Source organism: Syngnathus typhle, linkage group LG13 (genome assembly GCF_033458585.1).
Source record: "Syngnathus typhle isolate RoL2023-S1 ecotype Sweden linkage group LG13, RoL_Styp_1.0, whole genome shotgun sequence".
NCBI lineage: Eukaryota > Metazoa > Chordata > Actinopteri > Syngnathiformes > Syngnathidae > Syngnathus > Syngnathus typhle.
In genome coordinates this window covers 7,444,764-7,455,269 of record NC_083750.1, presented here as the reverse complement: position 1 = coordinate 7,455,269, position 10,506 = coordinate 7,444,764, and the positions used below count along the sequence as shown (strand labels likewise).

The following is a 10,506-nucleotide window of genomic DNA, read 5'->3' as shown; positions in this document are numbered from 1 at the left end:
GGTCGTCTCTCTCCCGGAAGGTTATAAAAACTATTTAAAAAAAAAAAAGTATTGCTTATTTTATTTGTACTATTTTAAAGGATATGTGCATTTTTTAATTTCTATTATACCATACTATAAAACAACAAAGATGTGAATATTTCATTAAATCAAGTGAAGGTAGAATTTTAAAATACATGTAAACAATCTGACCATCTTTAATTCTGACCAAAATGCCTTGTGTAATGATTGACATGTAGATTGGCCAACCTCACTCAAGCAAAAAGCACAAATCCACCTCTAAATTTCAAACATACTGTTTACGCTTGCACGTTTTTGATAGTAAGATAAAAGTGAGCTCCCATAAGTATGCAGGAGAGAAAGATAGATCCCCATGCAGTAAGATCATTAGGGTCCTGACATAAACACAGGAAGGAAGTCATGTTGTTTCCCAGCGGATGTTTGATTATTCATCACTGCACTGGACTGACTTCAGGCTGTGCAGTTTTGTCCTATTCACACAAATATTTTAGGAAGAGTAGTTATTTTGTATTTACTACTTTTGTGTCCTGATCAAACTAGCTTTTATTTTCGGGAGGGCCAAAAAATACCTTCAGCACATCCCCAAATAAAGAATTATTGCTCAGGATCATATTTCAGAAAGATCTGGGACAGAAGATTTTAACCATTTCCTTTCATTTGTAATTAGTCTGCGGAAGTAAGACCAAAATAAAATAAAAGCTCACTTTGCTCTTATTTTTAAATGTGTTTATCTTCTGCAGCGACTTCCGAGTTTGAAAACAACTTGACTCGGTCACCGGAAACCAACCAAAATTAAATTTAAGAACCATCATAGAGAAACAAGATCCCGCGGCTGTACTGGACGTATTTTTGTGACAGGTGAGCGTGATAAAGTAAGACTATATAAAAAGCATCAAGAAAAAAAACGGAATTAGGGAGAACTATGGTGAATTCAGTAACGTGATACTTTTATTTTCGCTTCTTTTTTTTGTTCTGACCGGAAGCGCTCCGCTTCCCCGAAATATATAAACGGAACCGTCAAAACACAAACAGAAGTGGACGTTTGTTATATTAAAGAATATAAAACACGAATGGGATCAAGTCATTCGGGTAACCAGTAGATTTTAACTTTATTTCCTCTTTCTTTCCGCTGTTGCTACTTCCGGGTTTTTAAACAAATACGTCACCGTCTACGTAATAGGAAGTACACCCCCCTCCCTCCGTACCCCCCAAAATAGAAGCTGAACCGTCAAAACATAAACAGAGCAGTCGACCTTGTTTGAACGCTTCTTGGTTCGTTTTCTTTTGCAAACTTGATGCACGATGCGGAGTCTTCTCTGTCTCAGCCTGGCCGGTAGAGGCGCGGTGTGACGATTGCAAAGCTGCCATATAAAAAGATTACAAGGACTGAGCTTTTAAGAAACAAGAAGAAAGAAGTGCGCTGACTCGGGCCTGCGAGTCGAGGTAATAAAAAAAAATGCTAAGGCTAAGTTAGCTGCAGTGTTTGTGATCAAAGAGGTGCTTGCAACGACATAGATGACAGCTACGTATTTGTCGATATTTTGCCAACCGTGCGGATATCTAGCTACGTGCTAATGTCAGCGGGCCTGTGCAGGTCAATCCGAGTTTTAACGATGCCGTCACAAAGCGGACGAGGATGTATTGGGGTGGCATTAGCCCGCTGGTTAGCCTGGCTAGTAGGTTTCATACGCTTGTCACGCACACGATAAACAGGAAACTTGAATACTTTCATCTGTATGACCTTTTCACCCCTTTTTACGTGTGACAGAGTCGCTATCAGGGACGTCATGGCAGAAACCGATGGCAAATCCACTTCGGTCAACGGTAACTCACTTGCCAAACCACCTGTGGTAGCCACCTGGGCTCGTCTCTGAGAGCTGCTGGGTTCTTTTATAGGGATCTCTGGGGAGGAAGAAGCCGGCGGGGATGGCCACAAAGATGGGGACGCCTGTGGGAGCAAAGATGGAGTCAAACACCTTGGTAAATCCTTTACTCTTATTTTTCTGTAAATGACACTGTAGGAGGTTGGTGTTTTAGAAGATAATTGGCCAAGAACTTTCATCTGTGTTTGCGTACCTCAAGACAATGGAGAGGCGTCTGGTGACAGGAATGTGCCAGAAAGTGAGCTGAACGAGGAGGAAGATGATGACGATGAGGAGGAAGACACTGACAGCATGGATGGCAGCGGCCTCTTCTCCCTGACAGAGGACGGTGAAAGAGAAAGCGAGGAAGGCAGACGAGAACGGGCGAAAGATGGCAGCGGAAGGGCCGCTCGGAAGCGGAACAGACCTTGCGGCGGCAACAACAACAACCATTCCTCCAGCTCAGATGATGACGACGACGACGACGACGACGATGGCGACGAGGAGCTGAAAGATGACGAGGAAGACGACGATGAGGCGATGGAGGCGTGGCTGGGCGCCGAGTTGCGGGACCTGCGCGGGCCGGCGTGGCGCGCCATCCCCTCGCTACGCTGCCGGGAGATCGGCCGGGACTCGCAGCAGTTTGTGAGGCAAGTGTGTGGCGCCCGCGGGCTGGTGCAGAGGTTGGAGCTACAGGGTCGGCTGGAGAGGCACTCCGGCTGTGTCAACACACTGCACTTCAATCCATCGGGCACGCGTCTGGCGTCCGGCAGCGACGACCTCCGCGTGGTTATCTGGGACTGGGCTGTCCGGCGTGCCGAGCTGGAGTTTGACAGCGGCCATAAGAGCAACGTCTTTCAGGTGAGAAGCGCAACACTTTCATTCACTGTACAAGGCGAAACACCTTGACACTTTTCTTTTGGTTTGGGGGGGGGGCAGGCCAAGTTCCTACCTCACAGCGGTGACTCCACGTTAGCCATGTGCGCTCGCGATGGTCAGATTCGCGTGGCGGAGCTCTCTGCCACCCAACGCTGCAAGACCACCAAGAGGGTCGCACAACACAAAGGGGCTGCACACAAGGTCCGGTAAAACAAACACACACACACACACACACTTTTAAACAAGATGTCACTGATCCGCTGTTTTTTGTTTTGCAATTTTTTGTCTACCAGTTGGCGCTGGAGCCTGACTCGCCGTGCTCCTTTCTATCAGCGGGAGAGGATGCCATGGTGTTTGGAATTGACTTGCGACTGGACCGGCCTGCTAAGTGAGTGGCACGTCATTTTGGAAATCCCCGGATGCACCCCTCATAGATGAGTTTAGTGTGCAAGATGTCCATCAAACCCCTATTTCTCAGCAAACTAGTGATGGTGAAGGAGGGTGACAAAAAAGTGGGCCTTTACACCATCTTCGTCAACCCAGCCAAGACGCAGCACTTTGCGGTTGGCGGGAGGGATCAGTACATCAGGTACCTCCGCAAAATGGCTGCTACCCGTGATGTTGCAACGTGCTCTGTGGTTCCTAATCAGTGTGAAATCTGGGCCTGTTTAGTTCAACACTAATGTGTGACGTCAGCAGATGGATACATGTTAGTTGTACCTTCTGCCATCTTGTGGAAGAGAATTGAAATGCTCTGCCTGTCATCGCCTTGTTGCTCGGTAGGATATACGACCAGAGGAAGATCAACGAGAATGACAATAACGGCGTGCTGAAGAAGTTCTGCCCCTCGCACCTGGTGTCCAGCGAGTCCAAAACCAACATCACCTGCCTGGTGTACAGTCACGACGGCACAGGTAGGCCTGCTCAAAACGCCTGCAAACAGCATGACGGTGCTTCCCCATTTTTGGAGTTTCACCATATTATTGTTGTTATTGCAATCTAGAGCTACTAGCCAGTTACAACGACGAAGACATCTACCTGTTTGACTCCAACCACAGCGACGGCGCCGACTACTGCAGGAGATACAAGGGACACCGCAACAACGCCACAGGTGAGACGACACGCCGACCAAATTCTTATCAGCCGCCGTTAAATTTCGCTTTCTCCCCCTCGCACAGTAAAGGGCGTCAACTTCTACGGGCCATGTAGCGAGTTTGTGGTGAGCGGCAGCGACTGCGGACACATCTACCTGTGGGACAAACACTCAGCCCGCATCGTCCAGTTCATGGAGGGCGACAAAGGCGGAGTGGTGAGTACAAACTGTCAGATTAGCGCTTGAGTAGATTAGGTTTGGTTAGATATGTTTTTGTGGATTAATATTGTGCAAATATTTTGTGTGATAATGGTAAATGGTAATTAAATAATGTTTTGGGGTTTTTTTTGGGCTTGATGTCGCACAGGTGAATTGCTTAGAGCCACACCCCCACCTGCCAGGCATGGCCACCAGTGGCCTCGACCACGACATCAAGCTGTGGGCTCCCACCGCCGAGACCCCCACAGGACTCAAGGGCCTCAAAGAGGTATCTGGTTGGAAGATAAGGCTCCTTTTCGCAGCCGTACTTGAAACCAAATGTGCCTTTGTGGTTTATTTGAAGGTGATGAGGAAGAACAAACGGGATCGCGACGAGGACAGCGTGCGGCATGGCGACCAGTACGACACCCAGTTGCTGTGGTTCCTGATGAGACACATGAGGAACCGACGGCCCCCGAGGGTGAGCTGTGCGAAGGGAGGGGGGGGTTTATTTGCCGCACCTACTGTTTACCTACTGTTACTTATGGTAGTTCTACAGGAAAATGCAATACTATATTATTGTTTTTGTGGTCCATTCATTCCAGTTGGGAAATCTGAGGTGTACCTTTTCAGTTGCGAGCAAGGGCATTTAACAAATTCAACTTGTATCTCAAAGCACTGTTGGCTATAAAATAAATGAAATGGCCCCACTCACTTCCTCTCCTCGTCTCCATCCAGACCCGACGTGAAGGAGCCGAGGCAGACACCGATGAGTCCTGGAGCTCGCCGGACACTTCTGACGAAGAGGAAGGAGGTCCAGATCATGTCCAGTGCATGTCCTCCTGAGCCATGCACACTCAAGCACATATTATATGTATACATACAGTCCAGTAAAAAGCAGGTATGTCAGAAAAGATAAGCAAGAAAAATTTATAAGAAGTTAGGGAAGAAAAACGCCACCAAATATATTGTTTGAAATTTGGACCATGACAGTGAAAAAAAACTTACTACTCTAAATCCAGTTTTTAGGGTCACCAACTTTGTTGTATAAAGTTTTGTGACCAAAAACAAAGTATTTCACATTTTGTGTGTGTCTCTTGGAAAGCGACAATCTCAATGTCATGTTAAAGTCTGCTTGCCTGCTTTTCACTGGACAATCATAAGTTAATAATTGACACACTGGCACAACGCAAATCAGACAGCGACAGTGCAGAACGCTGGCCACCGTACGAAGACGTCAAGTTATTCCCAATGTCCCATTTTTGACCGCTGCCTCCAAACGTACGCCAGCACGTAGCCGCCCCCCACTTTCCATCGTCGCGCCGAGCATCATCTTAACCGAATTATTGACAGCCACCCCCGAACTGAGTGCACTTTGAATCAGGGATCTTGCAGTTTGACTCGTGCACTAAAGAGAGTTTTTTTTTTTTTTTTTGTCGGGGGTGTTTTTTTTTTTCCTGCAACATTCACATCTTTGACAGGAAGCATTATGCTCACCTTCACTGCATGCGCCACGGATGGAAACTTTTATTTTACTCAACCTGATCAGATTCAGCACAGTTCTTGTAAAAGGTTCACCGCAAAATTCGGTGGTTTCATTAGACATTGTGCTTGCCCGTTGTTTGTGCTGTGAGAGCAACTGAAGCCTGGTGTTTTTTCTCGTTTTTCTGAGAACTCTTAGATGAATTGTACATATATAAATATGAAAACTGTAAAAAAAAATAATAAATCAACATTTAGAAGATGCTGTTTGATGTCACACATTTGATTGGTTAAAGATGCAGAGGTTTATATTCGATACAGATCCGATGTGCAACTATTTCTTCTGCTCGCCTAAGACTGTCCATTGTACACAGTACTGTATTTCATTTTGAGAATTTTGCCACCTAAAGGCTTAAGATTTCTGAGATGTCTCCTGGTTCTGTTGGAAATCTGTTGAAGAATTTGTGCAATAAAACAAGGATGAACAAATGTCTCCTGAAAGCAATTGATATCTTGGTTCTACGCATTGCTTGTTGCTAGGTTTGTTATTTTGAGAGAGTCAAAGTACAGGGCAAAAAATCTTTCTTTTGATACACGTTTTTCCGAATTTGCTGGAACACCATTTGAATTCAGGAGACTTGTTTCTATTGCAGTGTGATTGAGTAAAATTGCTGTGGAAGAACAACCCCCATTAAAACATTCCCGAATAAACACAAACTCCTCTCACCTCGATACACTCTTCCATCGGCGAGTCACGCTTCTCTGCCACTGCAAAATGCAACTTTGCTTGCATTATTAAAATTTGCATTGAGAACCGGAGATGATTTTTTTTTTACACCTTTTATTTAAACAAACGAGTATGTACAAACAGGCGTCTGACCTGTGATAAAATAAAAGCAGAACGTGCTCTGTATCAGCATAATGCAACAATATGTATATTAAAGTTATTCCTTGTAGTGCAGGAAAAGCTGCAGCCTCTTGCGGTGCTCTGCGGACATATGCACAGCACTGCAGGGGTGCAAAAATCAAACGTTAGCATGCATGAAGGTAGTAGACTGTCGCGTTGACATAATAGCGACTCACTTGAGGTGCTCTCCAAAGGTGGTGGTGATTCTGTAGATGGCCGTCTTGAGCGCGGCCCTGAGAGCGAAGCGCAGCGTCTTGTAAGTCGGCTCGCCCATGCCACTCGCCGTCTGCACGGGCTTGGTGGAGGCGTGCGGCAGCTTGAAGTGTCGGTCCACTGCCTGAGGACAAACCGTGTTTTGTTTGACTTTTTTTTCTTTACAATAATATATTTATACTTGTATGAATGACTTGAAGCTGTGTGTGGGGGGGGGGGGGGGGTGGCTGAATGCATCATATATTTTAAGACATTCCTGCAATAAAAATGCCAGGATTAAAAATGCTGCTAGCCTCGTCGATAAGGTATAAATCTGACCTCTTGCAGGAGCAGCATACTGCTAAGGATGCTGGATAAGTTAGTTTGAACTACGCCAAAGTGGTCCTCTGTGAAGGAGGCTTGAACCAAGTTGGATAGTCCTAGAAAACACTCACTTGGTTAACGCAAAGTATTGAACAGGAAGTGACATTTGTTGTTTTTTTTGGATACCCTCTAATGCCCAAATGTGGGCTTGGCTGTCGGCAAACAGTGCTTCACCGGAGGCTTCTGGAAGCTGCAAAATAGAGCGAACGTTCAGCATTTGCGTAAAAAGCGCTGGAGTGATACTGAACGCAGTGAGCTCACCTTCTTGAACAAATACGCAATCAGCACACGCTTGGACAGGAAGCTTTTAACCTGGGCGGGGTAGAGTTAGTGTTTAAATAAGGACACCTTGAATATTAATAATTATATTTTCCCCCCGCAATTTGTATGCAGAACCTAAGTATGTACCTGCTCTTTCCTGTTGCGGAGGAACTGGGCCAAAAGGCGCAGCAGGATGGGGGACGACGCGGGGCTGCCAGAGTAGAAATCTGTACAGAGACGGTGGCAAAATGACTACAAAGTTAACCGTTGGCTCCCATCTGCACATCTCCCTTTACCTGAGATGGGCCACAGTTTGGGGGACATCCTCATAACATGGGGGCTCTGCACTGAGCCGTACCACGGCGAGCCCTGGTGTACAGACGCTGTGAGACGCCGTAGGGCGGGCGAGGCAAAAAGGTTGTCCTGCTGGGGCGGGGTGAACGGCGCCGTCATGGGGCTTGGCCCGTTCCGGGCAAAGACGGAATCTGGAGTTTTGATCGAGACGTTTCTGGCTCTTGGACTCATCAGATCTTCCGCACTCGAGGTTACTTTAAGTTGAAAAAGATCAGAAGAAATGTTGAGATGGCCACGCCCAAAGAAAAGACACCGCATCATTGAAATAACTTCAGCGCACACGACCATTTACCCGAGGATGAGTCCGACGAGGACTTCAGTTCGCCGCTTCCCGGCGGAAGTGACTTAGCCCTGCCGTTGGTGGCCACGCGGTCGTGGTACGTGACCAGACGCTGGGTCAGATCTGCCAGAAGCGACTGACACTCCTTGCTGATGGCAATCCAGTTATGAGGATGTCCACCTGATGGAGGAGTATGAAGTTGTCGCCCATTTTAAATCACTCGATGTTACATTTGAATTTAAACAAACAAGCAGAAACAAACCTGGCTGACTGAGGCCGAACACCTCGCTGCGTCGCGATGGCGAGTGCTGAGAGAGCGAAGCCAAGTCCTGCAGGGCTAGGAACTGCCGGGCGGAGAGACTTCAAGTCAACTTGCAAATGTGCCATAGGGCCTTAGGAGGAAAGCTGATGGACTACCTTTAAAATAGCCGGCGCTGGGTCAGAAAGAACTCTTGGAAGACACTGGTGAACTTCCTCGGTGAACGACGACTGCACTGGGAAACTGTAGCCCTGTATAAAATCAGAAATATAAAATGCGAACCACGTCATTTTCCTGCTCAATCATGGCACAACATACATGGAACTGTAATTACACACACCTCCGTGATAAATATCCTGAAGAGGAGCAAGGATGTGTACCAGGTGAAGAGCAGGAAGGTGGCGCTGGTCCACAGGTGGTAGAGGAGGGACAAGTCCACAAGCCCACTGATGGTGTCCAGACGGTGGGTGGAACTGAAGGGGGGCGGCGGATACTTGTGAATATCGATACACACGTGTGAGGGAGGACGTTCACAAAATGCACTGACCTGTTTAAGTGAAGGTTAAACATTTTACAGATCCACTCTCTTGGGATGTAACCTGTCAAAGAAAGACTTGGTTTTATTTCATAGGTTTTATTTCATAGGTTCATAAATGAACTACAATCATTGTAGGTTCATTTTATTATTCAGGGAATTGAATTTTGTGCACTCACAAGCAAGAAGGAAAAATAACTTACCCAAAAAGAAATAGATGAGAATGTAATTCCTGATAGAGTAAAGAGCTTGAACGGCACTGCGCTTCACCACCAGCGCCAAGGAACCCTTAAAGCGAAGGTACTTGTATTGCTGAGGAGAAAAGGGAGGATTCAAAAAAAGTGACTATAAATTCACTCAAAGATATGTCCAATGACACACGTACCTGAACTGGGTGGAAAGACACATAGTTCATGTTATGGATGACGCCAAAAAGGTTGTGGGAGAAACCCACGAAAGCGCCCGCCAGCAAAAGGATGAGTTGGTACTCATTCAAACACACCCGAGGAGGACTGCAAGACAAGTTATCTGTTAGCGATGAGCCACTCTCAAGCGCTGCGGAAAGGTAGACTTACACGTCTTGGAGGCTGCAAGGGTAGGTCAGCATCTCGTAGCGGCCCCCAATGGCGGTGGCGGCGCACCAGGCCACGATAACGCCTAGGACGCAGTGGAGCAGGGAGTTGGCCACGTGACATGGGTGCAGCAGCTGACCCAACAGCGCAATTCTGGAGCAGGCGACGGTGGGGATGACTAAGCAGAACCAGAATAAAGCTTGACAACATAAATCACGAGAAAGATAGTTCACTCACACCATCTGATTTGAACCTCACTGACCTGAATAATGTTCAAAGATGAGGAAGCCCACCATGATGGTGACACTGCACAGCAGGACATAGGACAAAAAGGCACTGTCGCTTGTCATGACGGTCAAACATTCTGTGAGAGGAAGACATTTTGATTTGATAAGAATGCTCAATGCAAACACAAACAGTGACTGGCTAACCTGATAGGGTCTGGATTGGGGAGAGAAGGCTGAATCTGCTGAGGATGACAAAAACTGCTGTAGGGGGTGGCAACAACCAGACGCCCCAAATTATGCTGGCTGCAGCCCTCCAGTAAATCACCTAAACACAGGGTGGTAAAATTATCCTATTATATTATTGATTCATAGTTATCTTCCCAAAATGGGCTTCCTCGTTTTTTTTCGGATGGGAGGTCTCGACCATGATGATTTTATTTACTATGTGCCTGTAAAGGCTTAATCAAACTAGACAACTTTATGACAACTGATGCCACATTTGGACATTTCTTTTCCTAGGCAAAACCGCCAATGCCTGTCCTGCTTATATTCAATTACTGTAAAGGAAGAAGTAGGGAGAAAACACAGAATAACTCATGTAAACTGATACACAGGAGTTGCTGCTACAGGTTAGCATGCGAGCTAACACTTGTCGTTTAAGAAAACAAAAGTCGGGCTTTTATATGACGGAGACTCACCTTGCGAACAAACCAACTTTGATCCGCAGAAAACATAGCGAAAAGAACACGTTACTTCTTCTTTCTTCGTCAAAACTTCCAGGTTGTCATCATGCCGCGCCGTTTTCGTTCAAAGGACCTCCGGAAGGACCCATGCTCCACAAAGGTCTCCATATACATGCCTGTTTCAAATGACTTAAAAGCCTGTCATGAATTTATTATTTTTCTTAATTCATTATTTGATTATTTTTTTTTCTAAGTCTGTCACGTGTACTGACTATGAGGCGCGTTCTTAATAACATATTGTATTGGTTTACACCTAA

The 10,506-nt window shown here is 46.2% G+C and overlaps 2 protein-coding genes across 4 annotated transcripts; one reads left to right on the top strand and one right to left on the bottom strand.

The window, feature by feature from the left end:
- Positions 1-785: 785 nt before the first annotated feature.
- On the top strand, positions 786-6,028 carry dcaf8 (DDB1 and CUL4 associated factor 8). 3 transcript variants are annotated; one of them, XM_061294526.1, is made up of 13 exons: positions 786-879; positions 1,790-1,845; positions 1,918-2,001; positions 2,104-2,744; positions 2,823-2,963; positions 3,056-3,150; positions 3,241-3,351; positions 3,546-3,676; positions 3,766-3,873; positions 3,941-4,071; positions 4,223-4,342; positions 4,418-4,534; positions 4,792-6,028. In XM_061294526.1, the coding sequence occupies exons 2-13, from the start codon at positions 1,809-1,811 to the stop codon at positions 4,897-4,899; spliced, it is 1,824 nt and encodes a 607-aa protein (XP_061150510.1). In that variant the 5' UTR covers positions 786-879; positions 1,790-1,808; the 3' UTR covers positions 4,900-6,028. The 3 variants fall into 3 exon arrangements, with proteins under 3 accessions (XP_061150510.1, XP_061150509.1, XP_061150507.1); XM_061294525.1 differs by lacking the exon at positions 786-879 and adding an exon at positions 1,208-1,464; XM_061294523.1 differs by lacking the exon at positions 786-879 and having other exon boundaries at positions 1,743-1,845.
- ndc1 (NDC1 transmembrane nucleoporin) lies at positions 5,519-10,349 on the bottom strand. The gene is made up of 18 exons (XM_061294517.1): positions 10,205-10,349; positions 9,711-9,831; positions 9,542-9,643; positions 9,283-9,457; positions 9,093-9,219; positions 8,911-9,019; positions 8,720-8,771; positions 8,513-8,645; positions 8,331-8,423; positions 8,176-8,257; positions 7,926-8,093; positions 7,576-7,827; positions 7,427-7,506; positions 7,280-7,330; positions 7,145-7,208; positions 6,974-7,074; positions 6,619-6,779; positions 5,519-6,543 (listed from the first exon to the last, which is right to left on the bottom strand). Exons 1-18 carry the CDS (start codon positions 10,238-10,240, stop codon positions 6,480-6,482), a joined length of 1,971 nt encoding a protein of 656 aa, XP_061150501.1. The 5' UTR covers positions 10,241-10,349; the 3' UTR covers positions 5,519-6,479.
- Between the last annotated feature and the right edge of the window lie 157 nt (positions 10,350-10,506).

What these genes read in the sequence shown, in the direction of transcription:
- dcaf8 (XM_061294523.1), top strand. Translation starts at nt 1,758, where the DNA reads ATGACCTTTTCACCCCTTTTTACGTGTGACAGAGTCGCTATCAGGGAC. An exon ending in ATAAGAGCAACGTCTTTCAG is followed by an intron (nt 2,745 to 2,822) that starts GTGAGAAGCGCA and finishes GGGGGGGGGCAG; the next exon opens with GCCAAGTTCCTACCTCACAG. An exon ending in ACACCGCAACAACGCCACAG is followed by an intron (nt 3,874 to 3,940) that starts GTGAGACGACAC and finishes CCCCTCGCACAG; the next exon opens with TAAAGGGCGTCAACTTCTAC.
- ndc1 (XM_061294517.1), bottom strand. Translation starts at nt 10,240, where the DNA reads ATGTTTTCTGCGGATCAAAGTTGGTTTGTTCGCAAG. An exon ending in TCTCATCTATTTCTTTTTGG is followed by an intron (nt 8,772 to 8,910) that starts GTAAGTTATTTT and finishes TTTCTTTGACAG; the next exon opens with GTTACATCCCAAGAGAGTGG. An exon ending in GTATGCTGCTCCTGCAAGAG is followed by an intron (nt 6,780 to 6,973) that starts GTCAGATTTATA and finishes GTTTGTCCTCAG; the next exon opens with GCAGTGGACCGACACTTCAA.